The sequence below is a fragment of the Entelurus aequoreus genome, linkage group LG03 (genome assembly GCF_033978785.1).
Source record: "Entelurus aequoreus isolate RoL-2023_Sb linkage group LG03, RoL_Eaeq_v1.1, whole genome shotgun sequence".
Taxonomy (NCBI): Eukaryota; Metazoa; Chordata; class Actinopteri; order Syngnathiformes; family Syngnathidae; genus Entelurus; species Entelurus aequoreus.
In genome coordinates, this window is record NC_084733.1 from 15,620,851 (window position 1) to 15,647,062 (window position 26,212).

Genomic DNA, 26,212 nt, shown 5'->3' on the forward strand with positions numbered 1-26,212 from the left:
TAGCCACAACACAACCAGGCTTATATTTAATATGCCACAAATTAATCCTGCATAAAAACACCTGCGTGTTTGTTATGCTAGCTCCTAGCTCCTCTGCTAGCTCCTAGCTCCATAGAACACGCCAATACAATTCAAACACCTGATCAACACACACAATCACTCAGCCCAAAAGACCGTTTACCTAACCCAAGGTTCATAAAGCTTATATATTTTTAAAAAGTTACGTACGTGACGCGCACATACGGTCAAGTTATCGAATGTTTAGCAGCCAAGGCTGCATACTCACGGTACCTGATATTCAGCTGGGAATGACTACAACAGTAAATAAACACAAGACATATATATACTCTATTAGCCACAACACAACCAGGCTTATATTTAATATGCCACAAATTAATCCTGCATAATAACACCTGCGTGTTTGTTATGCTAGCTCCTAGCTCCTCTGCTAGCTCCTAGCTCCATAGAACACGCCAATACAATTCAAACACCCGATCAACACACACAATCACTCAGCCCAAAAGACCGTTCACCTAACCCAAGGTTCATAAAGCTTATGTATTTTTAAAAAGTTACGTACGTGACGCGCACTTACGGTACGGTACGTGTTATGCTAGCTCCTAGCTCCTCTGCTAGCTCCTAGCTCCATAGAACACGCCAATACAATTCAAACACATGATCAACACACACAATCACTCAGCCCAAAAGACCGTTCACCTAACCCAAGGTTCATAAAGCTTATGTATTTTTAAAAAGTTACGTACGTGACGCGCACTTACGGTACGGTACGTGTTATGCTAGCTCCTAGCTCCTCTGCTAGCTCCTAGCTCCATAGAACACGCCAATACAATTCAAACACATGATCAACACACACAATCACTCAGCCCAAAAGACCGTTCACCTAACCCAAGGTTCATAAAGCTTATATATTTTAAAAAAGTTACGTACATACGCAAAAAAAAGCCAAAGCTGCATACTCACAGTAGCACGTCTGCGTCTTTGTCATCCAAATCAAAGTAATCCTGGTAAGAGTCTGTGTTGTCCCAGTTCTCTACAGGCGTCTGTGTATCCAAATCAAAAGTCCTCCTGGTTAGAGTCTCTGTTATCCGAGTTCTTCCATCTTGACTGCATCTTTCGGGAATGTAAACAAAGAAGCGCCGGCTGTGTACTGTTGTGGCTGACTACGTTCGAAAAATACGTCCATTTCGCACCGACAACTTTCTTCTTTGCTTGCTTGGCTTCCTTCTCCATAATGCAATGAACATGATTGAAACAGATTCACGAACACAGATGTCCAGAATACTGTGGAATTATGAAATGAAAACAGAGCTTTTTCGTACCGGCTTCAATGTGGAAGGCATACCCGTGTTCGTCGGGCTACGTCACGCGCATACGTCATCCTCAGAGGCGTTTCGAACCGGAAGTTTAGCGGCAAATTTAAAATGTCACTTTATAAGTTAACCCGGCCGTATTGGCATGTGTTATAATGTTAAGATTTCATCATTGATATATAAACTATCAGACTGCGTGGTCGGTAGTAGTGGGTTTCAGTAGGCCTTTAAGCAGATTGCTCCACGGCTCGACTTAATTCGAATCCAAACACGCCTACAACTGTAGGATGAGACCGCCGAGGCTTGGATCGAGCCCAGAGCGCGAGTCTGAACCAGACCCCAGGTGCTAATAAATTATCTCGCTCAATTAAAATTTAAGTCGCTTTACACGCATACATATATTAGCTCGGACTATTGAGTCAATGTAATCACTAATTAACGCCAAATTCCCTTCATTGCCTCTGTTTAACGCACATTGAAATTTGATGACCTTTTGCCCAAACCGGAACAAAGTGCATTTAGGAGCTTGCAAAGTTGTTGGTGAGGGAAGATTTCCCAATTATTTTCAGCTCAGTAGCTCCAAACTGCACTAAAATTATGACATTTTTGGAACTCACCTTATATCACAGGTAGGGGTTTCCCTATGTTTGATATCGGTCCAATATCAGCCAAAAAACACGTATCGGATTGTATCGGCTTTCATCTGAAATTGTCGATACAAGCAGTCCTGCAGCACATTTACTTGTGCAAAGCTGGAATGCCAGTTAACAGCCAAATGCCTTCCAAAAACACGGGTGGAAGGCGGGGTATACCCGGGACAAGTCGCCACCTCATCGCAGGGCCAACATTCACACTCACATTCACACACCAGGGCCAATTTAGTGTTGCCTATCAATATCCCCAGGTGCATGTCTTTGGAGGTGGGGGTAAGCCGGAGGAAACCCACGCAGTCACGGGGAGAACTTGCAAACTCCACACAGAAGGACTCCGATCCCGGGTATCGAACCCAGTACCTTTGTATTGTGCACGGCGTGGCGCAGTTGGGAGAGTGGCTGTGCCAGCAAACTGAGGGTTCCTGGTTCGATCCCCACCTTCTACCAACCTCTTCACGTCCGTTGTGTCCTTGAGCAAGACACTTCACCCTTGCTCCTGATGGGTCGTGGATAGGGCCTTGCATGGCAGCTCCCGCCATCAGTGTGTGAATGTGTGTGTGAATGGGAGAATGTGGAAATAGTGTCAAAGCGCTTTGAGTACCTTGAAAGTAGAAAAACGCTATACAAGTGTAACCCATTATTGTGAGGCACATGCACTAACCCCTGTACCACCGTGCTGCCCTATTAGTGTAAAACACTGTTAGCTTTTGTGTTATCGGTGACAAAGCAAATAGCTGTTTGTGTTATATCAAATACACCTTATTAATAATAAATTCATTTAAAGGCCTACTGAAACCCACTACTACCGACCGCGCAGTCTGATAGTTTATATATCAATGATGAAATCTTAACATTGCAACACATGCCAATACGGCCGGGTTAACTTATAAAGTGCAATTTTAAATTTCCCGGGAAACTTCCGCTTGAAAACGTCTATGTATGATGACGTATGCGCGTGACGTCACGACGGCAACGGAAGTATTCGGACCCAATGTGTCACCATACAAACTGCTCTGTTTTCATCGAAAAATTCCACAGTATTCTGGACATCTGTGTTGGTGAATCTTTTGCAATTTGTTTAACGGACAATGCAGACTGCAAAGAAGAAAGTTGTAGGTGGGATCGGTGTATTAGCGGCTGGCTACAGTAAACAACCAGGAGGTTGTGTTGTGTTTGAGCTGGATAGCAGACGCACTACCGTGAGTACAGCTTTGGCTTCCAAACATTTGATCGCTTGCCCGTACGTGCGTGTCGCTATGTGCATGTCACGTACGTAACTTTGGGGAAATATATGTTTCTTGCCGACTCTGATGGCGGCCGGGGTGTTGTCGAAAGCTACAACGCCCGCCGCCGCTCCGTAGCTAAGTTAGCTTCAATTGTTAAGCTTCGCCAAGCTGGAAATTATTAACCGTGTATTTACATGTTCATGGTTTAATAGTATTGTTGATCTTCTGTCTATCCTTCCAGTCAGGGTTTTTTTAAAATGTTGTTTCTATCTGCATTTGAGCCTGATGCTATCACGTTAGCTCCGTAGCTAAAGTGTTTCGTCGATGTATTGTCGTGGAGATAAAGGTCACTGTGAATGTCCATTTCGCGTTCTCGACTCTCATTTTCAAGAGGATATAGTATCCGAGGTGGTTTAAAATACAAATCCGTGATCCACAATAGAAAAAGGAGAGAGTGTGGAATCCAATGAGCCAGCTTGTACCTAAGTTACGGTCAGAGCGAAAAAAGATACACTCTGCACTACACTCTAGTCCTTCACTCTAACGTTCCTCATCCACAAATCTTTCATCCTCGCTCAAATTAATGGGGTAATCGTCGCTTTCTCCGTCCGAATCTCTCTCGCTCCATACTAAACAACGGGGAATTGTGAGGAATCCTTCTTCCTGTGACGTCACGCTACTTCCGGTATAGGCAAGGCTTTTTTTTTATCAGCGACCAAAAGTTGCAAACTTTATTGTCGTTGTTCTATACTAAATCCTTTCAGCAAAAATATGGCAATATCGCGAAATGATCAAGTATGACACATAGAATGGATCTGCTATTCCTGTTTAAATAAAACATTTTCATTTCAGTAGGCCTTTAAATTTCAGAACATGTCGGGAGCCAATAAAAACAAAAAAACAGCTACTGGCCGAAAATGGCCCTTGGGCCGCACATTGGTCAACCCTGGTTTAATTTGGTTTAAAAGCGTCAGTTACATGTAAAATATACTCCTTCCTAGTTAGGATGGAAATCACCAATGTACCACATATATTACCATAGAGCAAATGTTTAAATGTGGCCAGATGTCAATCAATCAATCAATCAATCAATCAATCAATGTTTATTTATAGAGCCCTAAATCACAAGTGTCTCAAAGGGCTGCACAAGCCACAACGACATCCGCGGTACAGAGCCCACATAAGGGCAAGGAAAAACTCACAACCCCAATGGGACGTCGATGTGAATGACTATGAGAAACCTTGGAGAGGACCGCATATGTGGGTGACCCCCCCCTCCCCCCTAGGGGAGACCGGATGCAATGGACGTCGAGTGGGTCTGACATAATATTGTGAAAGTCCAGTCCATAGTGGATCTAACATAATAGTGAGAGTCCAGTCCATAGTGGGGCCAGCAGGAGACCATCCCGAGCACAGGCGAGCGGTCCACCCCGGGTCCCGACTCTGTACAGCCAGAGATGTAAAATTACAGACTCCGCATAAATCTTAAAATTGTGTTTCAAAAAAGTATAGTGCAACTTTGAACCTCCGGTGGTGATTCTGCTGAGTCATAAGAATGATCGTCGGGGCCCGCCGAGCACCATCAGCAATATGAAAACCAAGGACGTGTTTTGTAATAGCTAGTAAGAGGATGGGCAGAATAATAATTTCAAAAGGTTGCAACCCGGGTTAGCTGGGAAAGAAAATGGCGGATGTCATGGTCATCCCTCTCTCGCACTGTTGTAAAGTGGAAATAAATACATTTATGTTGTCCGTGACCTGAGGAGAGCATTTATCGCCAATGTTTATTTTGCATTTCAGCGCCACATTATTGATATGCATGCCGCGAGGGCGCTCGCGCACTCTGACCTCATCACAGAGTGAGGCTAAGCCGGATAATTAGTTGACTTTTTCCAGATCAAAACATCCATAAGTTCACATGGTTTGGAATTGGCAAATTAGCAAGACGCCATGGCCGCCTGATCGGGTCTGTGTTTAACCGCGTCACTGTTCCGCCCACTTTTTAGCCCCAAATCGATACACAAAGACTGATCCAATTAGGACCTCTTAGACACTTGCCGGAAAGTGTTGCTGCTCATGTTGGCGATTTCCCCCGACTTCCACTGCCTATTGACTAGAATCGAAGTTCGTATTGACGGGGGTTTATGCCTACATGTCTCAGCCTACAGTGCAATCTGAAAGTATACACAGCGCTTTATTCTTTCCACCTTTTATGTTAGTCAGAGGTGGGTAGAGTAGCCAGAAATTGTACTCAAGTAAGAGTACTGTTACTTTAGAGATTTATTACTCAAGTAAAAGTAAGGAGTAGTCACCCAAATATTTACTTGAGTAAAAAGTATGTTGTGAAAAAACTACTCAAGTACTGAGTAACTGATGAGTAACCTGTTCGTTTAATGATGACGGCAACAAAAAAAATAGCAATGAGCAAATTCAGAGCCAGGAATATCTCTTAAGCAACTAAAACAATAATATATATTAAATAATAATACATTAACATAAAAAAAATTAAGGCAAATTGAGCCACAATAACTTAACAGCACCATTGGCTCAGTAGGCAGAGATTACAAAGGAAAATAACAAGTTAGCCTTTACGCAAACCATAAACTGATGGGTGTGGGCTGCACCTGGGAACACACTGATTGGTGTTTCTATGCATGCGTGTGTGTGTGTGTGTGTGTGCGACTGTGTGTGTATGTGTGTGTGTGTGTCTATGAGGCTGCAGTACATTAATAAATGTCCCCACATGATGTACATTTGACAGTGATTCATAGAAGGGAAGCTAACATCAGTGTACGGTGACAGCCAAAATATCTACTAACGTTACTTACCGCCATGTGCTTCCTCAAATTTGATGTTGAGTTCATGTAAGCTTAAGCTTGTTAATCATGTGACCGCCTGGCTCTGTTTGATTGGTGAAACGGAGTCAAACGTCACCAGTGACTGCATGTGATTGGTGAAACGGAGTGAAACGTCACCAGTTACTGTATTTGATTGGTGAAACGCAGGCATGCGATAGATCCTACTTTGAAGGTCTGTCTGACAAACCAAAACAAACAAAGCGTGCCTTAACAGATCGATAAAAATCAGTAGCGAGTAGCGAGCTGACTGTAGATAATTGGAGCGGAGTAAAAGTAGCGTTTCTTCTCTATAAATATACTCAAGTAAAAGTATGTTGCATTAAAACTACTCTTAGAAGTACAATTTATCCCAAAAGTTACTCAAGTAGATGTAACGAAGTAAATGTAGCGTGTTACTACCCACCTCTGGTTACAGCCTTACTCAAAAAATGAATGAATAAATTTTTGTCCCTTAAAGTTCTACACACAATACCCCATAATGACGATGGCAAAAGTGTGTTTTTTTTAATTTTGCAAATGTATTAGAAATAAAATAACACACATTTACCTAAGTTTTCACAGCCTTCGCTCAATACTTTGTTGATGCACCTTTGGCAGCAATTACAGCCTCAAGTCTTTTTGAATACGATACCACAAGCTTGGCACATTTATTTTTGGGCAGTTTTGCCCATTCCTCTTTGCAGCGCCTCTCAAGCTCCATCAGATTGGATGGGAAGCATTGGTTTTCATCCAGGATATCTCTGTACATTGCTACACTTATCTTAGTCTAGTCAGGAAGGTGACCAACAACCCGATGGTCACTCTGTCAGAACTACAGCATTCCTCTGTCGAGAGAGGACAACCATCTCTGCAGTGATCAACCAATCAGGCCTGTATGGTAGAGTGGCCAGACGGAAGTCATTTCTTATCAAAAAGTTTGTCAAAATGCACCTGAAAGACTCTGACCATGAGAAAAAAATGTATCTGGTCTGATGAGATAAAGCTTGAACTCTTTGGCGTGAATATCAGGCATCATCCATCCATCCATTTTCCTCCGCTTATCCGAGGTCGAGTCGCGGGGGTAGCAGCCTAAGCAGAGAAGCTCAGACTTCCCTCTCCCCAGCCACTTCGTCCAGCTCCTCCCGTGGGATCCCGAGGCGTTCCCAGGCCAGCCGGGAGACATAGTCTTCCCAACGTGTCCTGGGCCTCTTCCCAACGTGTCCTGGGTCTTCCCCATGGCCTCCTGCCAGTCGGACGTGCCCTAAACACCTCCCTAGGGAGGCGTTCGGGTGGCATCCTGAGCAGATGCCCGAACCACCTCATCTGGCTCCTCTCAATGTGGAGGAGCAGCGGCTTTACTCTGAGTTCCTCCCCGGATGACAGAGCTTCTCACCCTATCTCTAAGGGAGAGACCCGCCACCCGGTGGAGGAAACTCATTTCGGCCGCTTGTACCCGTGATCTTGTCCTTTCGGTCATAACCCAAAGCTCATGACCATGGGTGAGGATGGGAACGTAAATCAACCGGTAAATTGAGAGCTTTGTCTTCCGGCTCAACTCCTTCTTCACCACAACGGATCGATACAGCGTCCGCATTACTGAAGACGCCGCACCGATCCGCCTGTCGATCTCATGATCCACTCTTCCCTCACTCGTGAACAAGACTCCGAGGTACTTGAACTTCTCCACTTGGGGAAAGATCTCCTCCCCAACCTGGAGATGGCACTCCACCCTTTCCCGGGCGAGAACCATTGACTCGGACTTGGAGGTGCTGATTCTCATCCCAGTCGCTTCACAATCGGCTGCGAACCGATCCAGTGAGAGCTGAAGATCCTGGCCAGTTGAAGCCATCAGGACCACATTATCTGCAAAAAGCAGAGACCTAATCCTGCAGCCACCAAACCGGATCCCCTCAACGCCCTGACTGCGCCTAGAAATTCTGTCCATGAAAGTTATGAACAGAATCGGTGACAAAGGGCAGCCTTAGCGGAGTCCAACCCTCGCTGGAAACGGGTCCGACTTACTGCCGGCAATGCGTACCAAGCTCTGGCACTGATCATACAGGGAGCGGACCGCCACAATCAGACAGTCTGATACCCCATACTCTCTGAGCAATCCCGACAGGACTTCCCGGGGGACACGGTCGAATGCCTTCTCCAAGTCCACAAAGCACATGTAGACTGGTTGGGCAAACTCCCATGCACCCTCAAGGACCCTGCCGAGAGTATAGAGCTGGTCTACCGTTCCACGACCAGGACGAGGTGTCGTCATATTTGGCGGAAACCAGGCAGAGCTCATCACCAGGCTAATACCATCCCTACAGTTTTGATTGATTGATTGATTGAGACTTTTATTAGTAGGTTGCACAGTGAAGTACATATTCCGTACAATTGACCACTAAATGGTAACACCCGAATACGTTTTTCAACTTGTTTAAGTCGGGGTCCACTTAAATTGATTCATGATACAGATATATACTATCATATATACTATCATCATAATACAGTCATCACACAAGATAATCACATTGAATTATTTACATTATTTACAATCAGGGGTGTGGAGGGAGGGAGGGGGGGTGGGGGTGGGGGGGATATGGACATCAAGTAGTGGACATAGAGAGAAAGAGAGAGAGAGAGAGATCAGAAGGAAAAAGAAAACGTATCTGCATTTGATTGTTTACATTTGATTATTAGCAATCCGGGGAGGGTGTTAGTTTAGGGTTGTAGCTGCCTGGAGGTGAACTTTTATTGCGGTTTTGAAGGAGGATAGAGATGCCCTTTCTTTTATACCTGTTGGGAGCGCATTCCACATTGATGTGGCATAGAAAGAGAATGAGTTAAGACCTTTGTTAGTTCGGAATCTGGGTTTAACGTGGTTAGTGGAGCACCCCCTGGTGTTGTGGTTATGGCGGTCATTTACGTTAAGGAAGTAGTTTGACATGTACTTCGGTATCAGGGAGGTGTAGCGGATTTTATAGACTAGGCTCAGTGCAAGTTGTTTAACTCTGTCCTCCACCTTGAGCCAGCCCACTTTAGAGAAGTGGGTAGGAGTGAGGTGGGATCTGGGGTGGAGGTCTAGAAGTAACCTGACTAGCTTGTTCTGAGATGTTTGGAGTTTAGATTTGAGGGTTTTGGAGGTGCTAGGGTACCAGGAGGTGCATGCGTAATCGAAAAAGGTTTGAACGAGAGTTCCCGCCAGAATCCTCAAGGTGCTTTTGTTGACCAGAGAGGAAATTCTGTAGAGAAATCTCGTTCGTTGGTTAACCTTTTTGATTACCTTGGTTGCCATTTAATCAAAGGAAAGGTTAGCCTCTAGAATGGAACCTAGGTAGGTGACCTCATCTTTCCTGGTGATGACACTGTCACCTACTTTTATGGTGAAGTCATTGACTCTCTTAAGTTTGATGTGGGACCCAAACAGGATGGATTCTGTTTTACCCAAGTGGATGGATAGTTAAGCATGGTGGTGGCAACATCATGGTGTGGGGATGTTTTTGAGCGGCAGGAACTGGGAGACTTGTCAGGATAGGGGGAAAGACGAATGCAGCAATGTACAAAGACATCCTGGATGAAAGCAAACACTTCTCATCCAGTCTGATGGAGCTTGAAAGGTGCTGCAAAGAGGAATGGGCGAAGCTGCCCAAAGATAGGTGTGCCAAGCTTGTCGCATCGTATTGAAAAAGCTGTGAGGCTGTAACTGCTGCCAAAGGTGCATCAACAAAGTATTGAACAAAGGCTGTGAATACTTATGTGTCATGATCCGTGGTCCGGATCATGTTTTGTTATGTTCTGTTAGTTTTGGACTCCATAGTTCCTGTTTTTGTGCACCCTTGTTTGTTTTAGTTACCATGGTTACTTATTATTTCCACCTTTCTCTGATTAGTGTTCGCCCGCTCACCTGCTTCCCGAGCACTAATCAAAGGCGTTATTCAAGCCTGCCTTTGCCGGTCAGTCGGCCTGGCGTCATTGTTTCCTTCATGCAACCTGCTACGTAAGTTTTGTTTGTTCATGCCACAGTTAGTGAGTATTCCTTGTCCATAGTCCATGCTAAATAGTAGCATTAGCTTCGAGTGTGACATGTTTTCCGTTTTTTGTACTACTTTGATATTTTGAGGAATAAATCATGTTTTTACCTGCACGCTAGTGATGGGTCCGGCAACACAGATGCATAGGCGCATGCGTCGAGCTCATAGAGCGATACCCTGTGTCGGTGCGCGTACGGCTTTTAGAAAGTCACGTGACCGATCATGAGCTGCTTTGGTCACGTGACCGATACGCGAACTGTATCGCACTGACGTCTCCTCTGTGCCCTGTGAGCAACGTTCCCTCTAAGGTGTGCGCCTGCGCAATTGCACACTGCTCAAGCGTCCTCTGCGCACACTGTGCGCCGCACAGCAAATATATGCCGCGCACCGAATCAAACCCATCTGAATTCTAAACAAAATAAACACATTTATTCTGTGTAATTTTGAAATGCAACTTTGAGTGACAGTGACAACAAGCGGCCTTATCGGTGTTCGTCAACAACACGCATACCACTAAGCCACTGGTGCGTTTATGGCCACACAAAAAGTCGGACAACTCAAACACTATGACTCCTCAGTCATACGTGTGCTTATTTTTCTGTCATTTATTATTAATGTTAATTCATTAATATTAATCATGGAATGTTGTTACTAGAGAAAATTACAGGAATGACGGCGTGGCGAAGTTGGTAGAGTGGCCGTGCCAGCAATCGGGGGGTTGCTGGTTACTGGGGTTCAATCCCCACCTTCTACCAGCCTAGTCACGATACATGTTCACATTATTTATTGACTGTATCTAAAAAAGATAAAAATATATTTTTATTTAAATTAAGATATTAAATAATCCTAAATGAAATACAATGACTTGGTTTATATTATTGTATATACTAGATCATAAAATCAGTGTCCGTTGAGTCGGTCCATAGGTTGCCTGTAGGGATTTTTAATGTCCAGCAGATGTTAGTATTTAGTGACACAGTATCGACACAGTATCAATACAGTTTTGCAATGTGTTGAAACGCTTCATGACGCCTCATCAACCCATCACTACTGCACGCCTTGTCCGGAGTAGTCCGTCTGCCTTCCTGGGAGAACAACCCCGCATCGTGACAGAATGACGCCAGCCCGACTGACTGGCAAAGGCAGGCTTAAATAATGCCTCTGATTAGTGCTCGGGAAGCAGGTGAGCGGCCGAACACTAATCAGAGACAGGTGGAAATAATAAGTAACCATGGTACTTAAAACAAACAAGGGTGCACAAAAACAGGAACTACATGGAGTCCAAAACTAACAGAACACAACAAAACATGATCCGGACCACGGATCATGACATTATGTACATGTGATTTTTATTTTTTTATCTTTAATAAATTTGCAAAAACTGTTTTAAAAAAACCTTTCACACTGTCATTATGGCGTATTGTCTGTAGAATTTTGAGGACAAACATGAATTTATTCCAATTTGGAATAAGGCTGTAACAACAAAATGTGGAAATAGTGAAGCGCCGGGAATGCTTTCCGGATGCACTGTATTTACAATCACCAGACTGCCTTGTAGCTCTGTTACAAGGGCTCGTGCTAAGTTTACAAGGTGTACTACATGCTCAGCGAGGTGTCCGTCGACGCCAGTGTATTTAGAGCAAGAGGCTGATTGAAGTTTGGGGGAGGGAACACCAGCATTATGTCGCGCCGCGTGCCGATGCTCGAGTGTACTGTATATACAAGACACACTTTTAAGTGCACTAGGCTGACAGCGGGAGTGTGTGAAGGGGTTATGAATAGCTGCTACACGTTTGCTTGTATTGCTCCATTTGCTAACCCTCGCAACCTTCTCTCACCCCTCCATTTCCATTTCAGCGTATTCTGGGACTTGTACTGTGCAGCTCCAGACCGAAGGGAGACATGCGAGCACTCCAGTGAGGCCAAGGCCTTCCATGACTATGTAAGTGACCTCCCTTAATCGGGTGTTTAAACTCTTTCTAATCTAGGCCATACCTCGACAGTTCACTACTAACAGTTACGCCGTAATGAGTGTGACTCGTGCAGTTTGGTTTGCAAAACTTTTACAGAAGCAGTGTGAGGGACAGGGTGTGACGAAAAAGTGCAGTGTTTCCCATAGGTTAATTTACTTAAAAAATTAAAAAAACAAAGCTTTTTATTATTATTAATTTTTTTTTCAAGATTTTGCGATTCAGTAAATACCACTTCACCTTCTAGATCAGGGGTCGGCAACCTTTACCACTCAAAGAGCCATTTTGGCAAGTTTCACAAATTAAAGAAAGTGATGGGAGCCACAAAAAAAATTTACAATTTAAAATGAAAAACACTGCATACAGAGCTTAAATGCTTTGTGCTATATTAACCAGGGGTCTCCGACACACGCACCGGCACGCACTTTAATGTGGACATTTGATGTTAGTGCAGCCCGCGAGTTTTGAATGAATGGCGCTTGATAGCGTCATACTTGCCAATCCTCTCATTTTTCCCCGGGAGACTCCCGAATATCAGAGCGTGATGACACCGCCCTCTACAGTCTGCCCTAACAGTGTACCTGCTTGACCACACGTAAGTGACAGCAAGGCGTACTACCTCAGCAACCACACATCTTACACTGACGGTGCCAATACCCAGAATCCCATGCAGCACTAACTCTTCCGTACTAGTTCAGCAACCACACATCTTACACTGACGGTACCAATACACATCTGACACTGACGGTACCAATACACATCTTACACTGACGGTACCAATACCCAGAATCCCATGCAGCACTAACTCTTCCGCTCAACCAACGCAAGGAGAGGGGGGGGGGGGGTTGTGGTAGCGGGGTGTATAATCTAGACCGGAAGAGTTAGGACTGCATGGGATTCTGGGTAATGGTTGTGTTGTGTTTATGTTGTGTTACAGTGCAGATGTTCTCCAGAAATGTGTTTTTCATTCTTTTTTGGTGTGGGTTCACAGTGTGGCGCATATTTGTAACGTAACAATGTTAAAGTTGTTTGATACGGCTACCGTCAGTGTAAGCTGTGTGGCTGATGAGTAAGTATGCTTTGCTGTCTCCTGTGTGTGCGATTTATAACAACATGCAACATGCGGCTGGATTGGCACGCTGTATGTAAATGCTATAGAGGACAATTACTGCAGTGCAGTCAGGGCACGCCCTTTATCTAGTATTTATAGTCTAAAAAGGATTATTTTTTCCCTGGGAGTTATTTATGAGAGACACTGAGATCCATAAGTCTCCTGGGAAAATCGGGGGGTCGGCAAGTATGTAGCTGAGCCGCATCAGAGTGGTCAAAGAGCCGCATGCGGCTCCGGAGCCGCGGGTTGCCGACCCCTGTTCTAGATGATATATGTGCTTCTTTCTGGACGGCGTGGCGCAGTTGGGAGAGTAGCCGTGCCAGCAACCTGAGGGTTCCTGGTTCAATCCCCACCTTTACCAACCTCGTCACGTCTGTTGTGTCCTTGAGCAAGACACTTCACCCTTGCTCCTGATGGGTCGTGGTTAGGGCCCTGCAGGGCAGCTCCCGCCATCAGTGTGTGAATGTGTGTGTGAATGTGGAAATAGTGTCAAAGCGCTTTGAGTACCTTGAAGGTACCATTTACTAGAGATGTCCGGCTTTTTTGCCGATATCCGATATTCCGATATTGTCGAACTGTTAATTACCGATATCCGATATTCCGATATTGTCGAACTGTTAATTACTGATTCCGATATCAACCGATACTGATATATACAGTCGTGGAATTAACACATTATTATGTTTAATTTTGTTGTGATGCCCTGCCGGATGCATTAAACAATGTAACAAGGTTTTCCAAAATAAATCAACTCAAGTTATGGAAAAAAATGCCAACATGGCACTGCCATATTTATTATTGAAGTCACAAAGTGCATAATTTTTTTTAACATGCCTCAAAACAGCAACTTGGAATTTGGGACATGCTCTCCCTGAGAGAGCATGAGGTGGGCGGGGTTGGGGGGCGGGTTTGAGGTGGGAGGAGGGGTTAGCGGGGGGTGTATATTGTAGCGTCCCGGAAGAGTTAGTGCTGCAAGGGGTTCTGGGTATTTGTTTTGTTGTGTTTATGTTGTGTTACGGTGCGGATGTTCTCCCGAAATGTGTTTGTCATTCTTGTTTGGTGTGGGTTCACAGTGTGGCGCATATTTGTAACTGTGTTAAAGTTGTTTATACGGTCACCCTCAGTGTGACCTGTATGGCTGTTGACCAAGTATGCCTTGCATTCACTTGTGTGTGTGAAAATCCATAGATATTATGTGATTGGGCCGGCACACAAAAGCAGTGCCTTTAAGGTTTATTGGCGCTCTGTACTTCTCCCTACGTCCGTGTACCACTCCGTATAGCGGCGTTTTAAAAAGTCATACATTTTACTTTTTGATACCGATAATTTCCGATATTACATTTTAAAGCATTTATCGGCCGATATTATTGGCAGTCCGATATTATCGGACATCTCTACCATTTACCATTTCTCCTGCATTCATGTTCCACAAAACACCAACTACGTTATTTGTTTCAAAATCAGGAGTTTGAGGTTTGAGCAACAGGCTTCTGTAGTTAGTCAGCACGCACACACACTGTGCTGCAGGGACAGTATAAAGTAAGCGGACAGTATTAATTTCTTCAGAGTTTGGTGAATATTTATGCCTGTTCAGTGTTTCCCATAAACTGACAAGATACCTGTGGTGGTGGGGGCGTGGCTATGGGCGTGGTCACCGTGACATCATGGAGTAATTTGCATAATTTACTACAATGATATGATTTTCTCTAAAAAGGCTAAAAAAATGTATACTTACTAATTAATAATAACAGTTTTGTTTTAAACGTCCATCCATCCATCCATCCATCCATCCATCCATTTTACAATATAATTACAACACTTTATATGTACATATTTATATACAGATTTGAACAATAAGTTATTCACTGAAATATATTTATTAATTGTGGTTCTTACAAAAAATATATCTTATAAAATATAAAAGCTAAAATGTCTCTTAAAGTTCTGCCCCTTTAATTAGTGCATACTAAATAATCTAACTTTAGCCTACTACTACAACCATATTATTTACCAGCAACATAAAGTGAAACAGGCAGAGGTGTCCTGCCACAGTCAGTAACAAATAAACAGAAAACAGTAGTGGTCAAATACAAATAAGGCAACAAGAGAACTATCCTACACTTCTCTTTTGTAAAGTAAATCTGAACAGCCTATATGGGCATCTACATCAACTATATGATTTGCCTGAGAAGCTGGACAGGACCAAAAAAATTAAAAATAATAATAATAATAATAAAAAAAATTTTTTAATTTGTGGCGGATGTAATTCTTTCGTGGCGGGCCGCCACAAATAAATAAATGTGTGGGAAACACTGCTGTTAGTAGAAATACACTTGCTATTTCATGTCAGTTTTGTTCCTTTAAATTCTCATTTAATTACCGCTCTGCTAATTTTCATTAGCCTGTCAATGTCCAGGGGTAGGGAACCTATATGGCTCGAGAGCCAGATGTGGCTCTTTTTGATGACTGCATCTGGCTCTCAGATAAATATCAGCTGACATTGCTTAACACGATAAGTAATGAATAATTTCGCTGGTAATCACAGTGTTAAAAATAACCTCGTATCAACCAGACTACAAAGCCACCAGCAAAACCATGCAGCACCAGAAGTCGCATTAATGGTAAGAAGTATTTTATTTATTATTGGTGTGTAAATGTCATGTGTTATTTATTATTTATTTATTATTATTATTATTATGTATTATTACCTTCAGAATAACAAATGTTATTAAAAATAATAAGAGACTTATTTTACTCTAAAAATGTTGGTCTTACTTAAAAATGCACGCATTTAGTTGTATTCAGTGTTAAACAATGTTATATGGCTGTCACGGAAATACATTTTAAAATATTTGGCTTTCATGGCTCTCTCAGCCAAAAAAGTTCCCGACCCCTGAGCTAGTCCATTGTACATTAGCATTAAGCTAGCGACATTAGAGCCAACCTTCATCCTGTATAATAGTATTGCCTTTTTTACAGTTCATACTGTATTGTTCATTTACATGATTCCTACATGTTTGTGCACTTCATATGTATATGAATGTATTTTCTTTTGTGTGCTCAGTTTTACAGTAACGTTATTTTGGAGACTATCAATAAGCAAGCTCAAATATTTTTTTCATCTCTAATTTAAACATTTTATTTAAATTCTAACATTCAGGGGAGGGCAGAGTAATAAACAGTGTTTCCCATAAACTGCCGAGATACCTGTGGCGGTGGGGGCGTGGCTATGGGCGTGGTCACCATGACATCATCGAGTAATTTGCATAATTTACTACAATGATGTCATTTTCTCTAAAAAGGCTCAAAAAATGTATACTTACTAATTAATAATAACAGTTTTGTTTTAAACGTCCATCCAGCCATCCATCCATCCATCCATCCATCCATCCATCCATCCATCCATCCATCCATCCATTTTACAATATAATTACAACACTTTATGTACATATTTATATACAGATTTGAACAATAAGTTATTCACTGAAATATATTTATTAATTGTGGTTCTTACAAAAAATATATCTTATGAAATATAAAAGCTAAAATGTCTCAAAGCTCTGCCCCTTTAATTAGTGCATACTAAATAATTTAACTTTAGCCTACTACCACAACCATATTATTTACCAGCAACATAAAGTGAAACAGAGGCAGAGGTGTCCTGCCACAGTCAGTAACAAATAAACAGAAAACAGTAGTGGTGGTAGATAGACACAGAGCTTCATCAAACATCTGATCCACTGAACAAAGAGCTCCAAAAATCTTGAACTTTAGACTGCCATCAGTTTTACTCCCTACACTTAACCATGTGTTTCCTACTGCCTGCAGACTTTGCACCCTTTGTTATATACACATGTTGTGTTTCTAATATAAATACATTTAATAAAGTCAAATACAAATAAGGCAACAAGATAAGTATCCTACACTTCTCTTTTGTAAAGTAAATCTGAACAGCCGATATGGGCATCTACATCAAATATATGATTTGCCTGAGAAGCTGGAGAGGACAAAAAAATAAAACATTTATTTATTTAAAAAGATTTTTTTAAATTTTTTAATTTTTTAATTTTAATTTGTGGCGCACGTAATTATTTCGTGGCGGGCCGCCACAAATAAATGAATGTGTGGAAAACCCTTATATATGTCAAAAGACCGGAGACGTACAAAGTCCTGCCTGTGTTGCATTGTAGCAATAAAATAAGCGGCAACAATTGAGAAATGGAGCAAAATGATATAATATAAGAAAAAAACATGTTATAGTAATGACTAATAACACAGATTATTATCTTCGCTGATTATTCAAATTATAGGGCAATTCAGTATTGCAGGTTTGCTACATTGCGGATGAAAAATGTATTCATACTTTACATATTTTTGGCCCAAATTAAGTGTTACATTAAGTTTTATTTTTGTTTTATGTATTAAATTGCCCTCGCGACCCCGACAGGGACAAGCAGTAGAAAATGGATGGATGGATGGATAGACTATTAGATGGATGTTTTAAATTGCAGTATTTGAGTCTTTTTTTTGTTTTGTTATGTTGTGACGATTGATAGATATTCACCAAGCACTGCTTTCATTTCTGGGTTAAAGGTGAACAATGCTAATAACAAGAAAGGCTAGTCTTGCCGCTACTGTATCTTCACCGCGGCAATCAAGTTGACCAACATAAAAAGAGCAGGGAAACCATGTCAGAACCGCCGAAACAAATCGTCCGAGGAGCAGCGTGGTGTGCGAAAAGTAGGCTTTGTTTTGATCCAGGAGCATGGAACTGGAACTGGAAAAAGTCTTGTGTGTAAATGTCATGTGTTATGATTGATACGCTGCATCTTTGCCTTCAGGAGGCCGTGCCCTCTGGTCAAGACCGTGTTTGTGTGTGTGAGTGCGCGTGTGTGTGTGCACGTGTGTGTGTTTGCGCACATGTGTGTGTGCATGCTGTATAGTGTGAGGAGATAATGGAATAGAGTTCTAATCCGGTAATCCCAGTACTGGGTTGGGGCTAAACCAGGGATTTGTGCATGTGTGTGTGTGTGTGTGTGTGTGTGTGTGTGTGTGTGTGTGTGTGTGTGTGTGTGTGTGTGTGTGTGTGTGTGTGTGTGTGTGTGTGTGTGGACGCGGGGCATCTTTGGCAAGCAGCCTATACAAGGAGGGTGGAGGGGCTCACACCCTCGGTGCCAGTTAACCCTCGTGTGCGTGCGTGACAGTGCAATGGCCGTGCCGCGTGGTCGCTGGCTGTCTGCTTCCCAGCAGTGATGAAGCGAAGGAGACAGGCCCAGTTTAATTTTGGCTCCGCCCCCCCGAGGCCTCTCTCTCCGAGCGCGGGTCCACTCTGCTGGTTTCAAGAGACGCTCAACGGAGAAGACATAGCGAGACTTTTTTTTTGTGTGTGCGCGTCTTATCTTTACAAGACTTTGTCAGCCTTTTGAAGCCCGCTTGATTGCGGGGGCCGCCGTTTATGAGGCATTATCTCGACCCTCTCCGCAGGGTGCCGAGACCCTCCAAAGGTTTTACGGTCGTAGTCAGCTTTGTGTGATGCCGGTGACATGCGGGATGAAGGGCTTTAAAGCTCTTTATCTCGACTATCTTCAACAGTAGTTTATTGATGCGACCTGTTTCTGAGCAGAGGAAATAGTCATTACAGTTCGGGGGCACATTTGGGAAACAAAAGCAGCAGTTGGACCTGGTGGAGGTCTTTTTATTCTTTACAATGCAGCTAATCCTGTGGAATCCTGACTTCCAGTGAGGTCCTTTAAGTATTTTATTTGTTTGCATTTAAAAGGGCTCAGTGTACTTACTACATATTGGGGTTGTCACAATACCATAATTTCAGTAGTCCATACCGATACCTATGAATTTCCACTTTTTCAGTATGTTACCACAACAGTATTAAAGGGGCCCTATAGTAGCGGTGGGAATCTTTGGGCACCTCACGATTCAGGAGCTACGAGTCGATTAAAAATCGATTATTGAAGCATCTTTTATTTATGCATATTGATGCAGTTTTCGTTTCACTAGATAAACGTTTATCACTTGCAACCTTTATAAAAAGTGTATTGTAATAAGAATCAGTTAGATTAATTCCCATCACATTTATTTTTCGGTGAGGTGGCTCGCTGCAGTCAGCCACATTTTTAGAACTGTCTGCACTATTTTATTTACAATAAATAAATCGATTAACGATTTTTGACAATTACTGATCGATTTCAAAATTGTCCATGTCCGAAATTTGATGCATCAAAACATTTCCCCCATCTCTCCCTTATAGGGTTTGAAAATGTGACAGGGTGACACAGTGCATTGTGGTTCTTTCTGGCACCCGAATGGTTTATTTACAACATAGCTGAATGTAGGGCTGCAACAACTAATCGATTAAATCGATTAAAATCAATTATAAAAATAGTTGCCAATTAATTTAGTCATCGATTCGTTAGATCTATGCTATGCGCACGCACAGAGGCTTTTTTTTAATTTTTTTTTTAAATAAACCCTTATTTATAAACTGCAACATTTACAAACCGCTGAGAAACAATAATCAAAATAAGTATGGTGCCAGTATGCAGTTTTTTTTTCAATAAAATACTGGATGGGATAGAAATGTAGTTTGTCTCTTTCACCCGATTATTAATCGATTAATCGAAGTAATAATCGACAGATTAATCGATTATCAAATTAATCGTTAGTTGCAGCCCTAGCTGAATGCAAAACTAAAGTCCTAAAGTTTAGTTTTTTTCTTTGACAAATCAAAACATAATGATTGATGATAAATTGAACTGGAAATCTCACGTAAAAAATATACAACATAAAGTAGCAAGAAACACGTCAATAATGAATGAAGCAAAACATGTTCTAGACCAAAAATCACTTCATATTCTCTACTGCTCACTAGTGTTACCATATCTGAGCTACTGTGTAGAAATATGGGGAAATAATTACAAAAGTACACTTAATTCATTAACGGTGTTACGAAAAAGATCAGTTAGAATAATAAAAAAGATCAGTTAGAATAATACATAATGTTGGATATAGAGAACATACAAATCCTTTATTTATGGAATCAAAGATACTGAAACTCCACGACATAGTGAATTTGCAAACAGCTAAAATTATACACAAAGAAAACTATAACCTGCTACCCAAGAATATACAACAATTCTTCTCAAAAAAAGAGGAGAAATATAATCTTAGAGAGAAATGTCATTTAAAACATTTCTATGCACGTACAACACTTAAGACCTTCAGTATATCAGTATGTGGAATTAAATTATGGAATGGATTGAGCAAAGCAATCAAACAATGTACTAATATGATCCACTTCAAGAAACTCTTCAAACTTAAAGTGTTTACAAAGTACAAAGAAGAAGAATACTGAATTTGTGATGATTGTTTAATTCATCCATTCTTTCACTCTCAAAATAATCTTACTTATCTCATATGAAATGTAACTTACTTCACCAATTATTATTATTTATTTATTTTTATTGTGATTACTTATGGAGTATATTGTGAATAAATTGAGAACAGGAAGTGAACAAAAGTTTTAGCAACTGTTATGTAAATGAAAAGGGGTAGGATTAAATAAGCTCTGCTTCTTCCTACTCCTTTTCAAACATGTTGAAAAGAGAAACTGGAAATTGTGATGTATCATGTTGTATGCTTGCATGTTCGAAATAAACTCAAACTCAAACTCAAAACATGGCACAGATGTGCAGTATCATTAACTGCTACAATGGTGTCTTCAAGAAGAAAAAAATTATCTCATTCCAGCATAGCAAAGCCAAGGAAGTCAGGTTAGTGAGCTAATAAAGAAGCGATGAATAGCCTTGAAAGCAGCCGTGAGACGATCAAACATCACTTTTAACGCCATCACCTGGTACACGTTGGTGTGTTCACAGCTGTACTATTGTGAATAGCAAAACAGTACCACCGTTTGTACAGTAAAAACTGGCAGCTCAATTGCCAGCATTTTATTGTCATAAAACAGTGGTACTGTTTTTTCATGTACAGTAAAATGCTGTAAAACCACAATAAATTTCATAAAGTCGCTGTTAGGGATGATACTCGAAACCGGTTTTCCCGGTTGTTTGATAAGAAAAGAACCGAGTCCTCGGACTCGAATCCCTTTTTGAGAACCGGTACCCGTAAACGAGACCACTATAGTAAAGGAAAAGAGTTGATTCTTTATTCGAATACCGTCCCGACCAGAAATGCTCCGTGGGACATCACAAGAAATGACGTCACGTAGCTCAATCATTAGGCGCAGATAGAGAAAGCAGGAAAACAATGGACGGGAAAAAGCGCTCCAAGGTGTAATAAAGTTCAAAACAAAAGCTATAATCCATCGAATAACTTTACTGAGAGATTTTAGCAGGGTAAAACACATGACGAACACTTTTACGACCAACCGGAAACATAGCAACCAGGCTAGCAACGCACCTCCTTTACGGCAGCTGTCGCAGCGTTCTTAAAGCAACCGCAGCACATACATATATATATACAACATATCTCCCTTTTTTAACTTTTGTTTTTCTTTCCTTGTAAACAAAAAAAAATCACACTGTAGATGTGTTGTTTGTCTAATTATAAATAATGCAGACGAGGCGTGTTGGCTGAGTTCTTGACGTTTACTTTCACAGCGTGGCAACATGCAACACTTTTCGGGGGGGCTCCGCGCATGCTCGTAACTCCCGTTGCATTCTGGGTAGTGTAGTTGTTATATTCTCTAGCTCATAACATTTTCCCCCCCATAAAGAAATAATGTTAACTCAATAAAGTGTATTTCTTTTTTTAGCTTTAACTTTTCATTTTTTAGCATTGTAACCACATTTACAAAGAACTTTTCTCTTCATAGAATTTTCTTTCAATAAAGAAATAAAGTGCAAAAATGTCAAAGCATCATAACAAACAGTTATGTCAAATAGCAGCAGAAGTGCACTTTTTGGAGAGCTGTATTATTTTCAGTTTTGTGCCCAAGGGACTGATTTTATTTAACACTATATTATTATTTATACACCTATAGTGATCACAGAGACAGGTTGTTTTTGTGTTACTGTATTGATTTGTTTCTCTGAAAAATCCCCCTTAATATACTTTGGGTAACAACAGTCAATATTTATTTATTTTATTTTATTTTTTTAGGTGGGTAACAGTCAATATTTATTTATTTATTAGATTTTATTTTTTTATTATATAATAAAAGTGAGCTTTTGTTAAACCAGATATTGTGTTTTTTTTCCACATACAACAACCTATCTGGACTCGATAAGATAATCGATAAGGAATCGGTTCGATAAGAGGATTCGATAATAGGCTCGAACTCGATAATTCCTTATCAAACATCATCCCTAGTCGCTGTATAATCTATTTATAAAATTTGACAATTTGATTAGTAACTTGCTTTGAAATCATAAGTCAAGCAGACAAAAAATATTTATTTCTAGTTTAACCAAAACATTGTTTGAATGTATGATCATATATTTGTTACGTTATAATATTTATGTTAAAAAAAATATGCGATTGCATTGAGTACATGTATTTTTTCTGTCAAAATGGAAACAACTAATACATTTAGTAAGAAAATATAAGGTACTTTAATGACGCATTTAATTTCCAGGCTTTCGAGGGCCAAATAAAATTACGTGGCGGGCCAGATCTGGCCCCTGTCTTTGAGTTTGACACCTGTGGTTTTTGTCATTACGTGTTAAAAGCCATAAAAAGGTATAATGCTTAAAGCACATTGGAAAGTGAGTGCCCTATATAGGCCTCCGCGTAAAGGTTGCAAAAAGCCCCTTCGACGTGGGTGTTGGTTGAATTAGGAAATGCATGTGGAAAATATCGCCATGTTTATCATTGTGCGAGCATTAGATTTGACCTGAATGGGAAGCAATGAATGGCTGGCGAAATGAAGCTTTATAGGGTTGTTTTTATGAGACTGTTTTTCAGTGAAAACCGTGAATAGTTTTTGAGTGTTCTTGAGCTTGAAAACTAGTAATTGGCATTTAACTCCATTTCTCTGATGGCTTTGTGGTGAAATATGGTAGAATCTCTCTCGAGATGTTCTGAAGTCCTGTTTCCATGCCAGCATTGTATTGAGCAAAACAACAACTCTCGTATCGTCGTCTTCTTAGATCATTTTCTGAGCAACTCGAGTTGAGGTTAGGGGGGTGTCCCGATTCGATTATAAAAAAATTATATAAATATAGATTATATAGACTTGAATGTAGGGTTGTACGATATACCGGTATTAGTATAGTACCGCGATACTAATAAATCATATTCGGTACTATATAGCAGTGGTCCCCAACCTTTTTGTAACTGCGGACCGGTCAACGCTTGAAAATTTGTCCCACGGACCGGAGGGGAGATTTTTTATTTATTTTTTTGTCATAAAAAAAATACAATCGTGTGCTTACGGACTGTTTCCCTGCAGACTGTATTGATCTATATTGATATATAATGTAGGAACCAGAAATATTAATAACAGAAAGAAACAACCCTTTTGTGCGAATGAGTGTGAATGAGTGTAAATGGGGGAGGGAGGTTTTTTGGGTTGGTGCACTAATTGTAAGTGTATCTTGTGTTTTTTATGTTGACTTAATTAAAAATTAAAAATAAAAATTGTTATTATTATTTTTTTATTATTATTCTTTTTTTTCTTGTGTGGCCCGGTACCTGTCCGCGGCCCGGTGGTTTGGGGCCACTGCTATATAGGGATGTCTGATAATATCGGACTGCCGATATTATCGGCCGATAAATGCTTTAAAATGTAATATCGGAAATTATCTGTATCGGTTTCAAAATTATCGGTATCGGTTTCAAAAAGTAAAATGTATGACTTTTGAAAACGCCGCTGTCTACACGGACGTAGGAAGAAGTACAGAGCGCCAATAAACCTTAAAGGCACTGCCTTTGCGTGCCGGACAAGTCACATAATATCTACGGCTTTTGACACACTCACAAGTGAATGCAAGGCATACTTGGTCAACAGCCATACAGGTCACACTGAGGTTGGCCGTATAAACAACTTTAACACTGTTACAAATATGCGGCACACTGTGAACCCACACCAAACACAATGACAAATGACATACACATTTCGGGAGAACATCCGCACCGTAACACAACAAACACAATAGAACAAATACCCAGAACCCCTTGCAGCACTAACTCTTCCGGGACGCTATAATATACTCCTCCCGCTACCCCCTAACCCACCACCTCAACCCCGCCGCCCCCCAATCCCACCCACCTCAACCTCCTCATGCTCTCTCAGGGAGAGCATGTCCCAAATTCCAAGCTGCTGTTTTGAGGCATGTTAAAAAAAATAATGCACTTTGTGACTTAAATAATAAATATGGCAGTGCCATGTTGGCATTTTTTTCCATAACTTGAGTTGAAGTTGTTCTCTTATTTTGGAAAACCTTGTTACATTGTTTAATGCATCCAGCGGGGCATCACAACAAAATTAGGCATAATAATGTGTTATTTCCACAACTGTATATATCTGTATCGGTAATTAAGAGTTGGACAAAATCGGAATATCGGATATCGGCAAAAAAGGCATTATTGGACATCTCTAGTACTATACCGTCTCTAAAAAGTACCGGTTCCCCACCCGTTGTCGTCACGTCGTGTCATGCGGACGAGCGTGTTCGGCAGTGCACAATCAAGGAGTACTTACAAGCAGACACAGTGTGTAGACAGAAAAGGGAGAAGGGACAAATGTTGGCTTGATAACTAAAGGTGAAGTTATAACACCGAAGCACCCTCAGGAAGAGGTGCTTTAAGACATGGCTAGCTAACTAGTCCAGCCGCAGCCTGCAGTGTTTTAGCTACTTCTACATCACCAATTCTTGTCTCCATGGAGATAAATCAAGTACGTTTATTGCAAGTATCAAACCTGTCGGACGTGTAATAGCTAGCCAATTAGGTAAAAGCTAGCCAACTAGCTGCTTCACTACTCTCCGCAACACACCGGCGTCATGATAATGGTGGTGTTGAAACTTGTCTGTAGTTGACAAACGCCATTGGTGGATCTACACCTAACATCCACTGCGATGATACCAGGTACAGGAGCGTATCTAGTCGATACTATGATTACATCGATATTTTTTAGCATCACAAAATCTTATATTATGTTTATAAACTCTGGAAATATGTCATCACATAGCATCACAAAATCTTATATTATGTTTATAAACTCAGGAAATATGTCCCTGGACACATGAGGACTTTGAATATGACCAATGTATGATCCTGTAACTACTTAGTATCGGATTAATACCCAAATTTGTGGTATCATCCAAAACTAATGCAACGTATCTAACAAAAGAAGAATAAGTGATTATTCAGCTACACGACAGCTAAGCACGCAATAGCACACATGCTAGACATACGTAGTAATTGCCCTTCATTGAAAAAGATTGCAGTCTAAAACAGCACATTTGTCAATTATCAAATAATTATAGTTGCATATTAGTTACCTACTCAGTGGCTTGTGGTTAGAGTGTCCGCCCTGAGATCGGTAGGTTGTGAGTTCAAACCCCGACCGAGTCATACCAAAGACTATAAAAATGGGACCCATTACCTCCTTGCTTGGCACTCAGCATCAAGGGTTGGAATTGGGGGTTAAATCACCAAAAATTATTCCCGGGCGCGGCCACCGCTGCTGCCCACTGCTCCCCTCACCTCCCAGGGGGTGATTAAGGGTGATGGGTCAAATGCAGAGAATAATTTTGCCACACCTTGAGTGTGTGAGACATTCATTGGTACTTTAACTTTAACTTTAGTTATACACATACGCAAGGCAGAAGCATATTAGAAAGTATCCAGTAACAAACGTGTCCGCATCACTTAACGTGCTGCGTCATGAGCCTAACATCATGAATTATTGTGGCCACCAGGTGTCGCCAGAAAACAACACTCCACTTCAACTTAAAGACAGCATAAGGTAAACCTAGGTGGTTAATGATAAATAAGTTAGTCTCTCTCATACCTAATATTGTTCTTGCAAACATTTAAAACCAGGAGCCTACGCCACCTACCGACCTGACATGCATAAAA

The 26,212-nt window shown here is 41.3% G+C and overlaps 1 protein-coding gene across 5 annotated transcripts in view; it reads left to right on the forward strand.

The window, feature by feature from the left end:
• Positions 1-26,212, forward strand: part of zgc:110158 (uncharacterized protein LOC553590 homolog) — a 115,004-nt gene that overhangs the window by 41,246 nt on the left and 47,546 nt on the right. For all 5 annotated transcript variants that reach the window (XM_062041348.1, XM_062041349.1, XM_062041347.1 and 2 more), the window contains exon 4: positions 11,930-12,014. In XM_062041348.1, the coding sequence (XP_061897332.1) occupies positions 11,930-12,014 (85 nt within the window). The remainder of the gene's footprint in view (positions 1-11,929; positions 12,015-26,212) is intronic.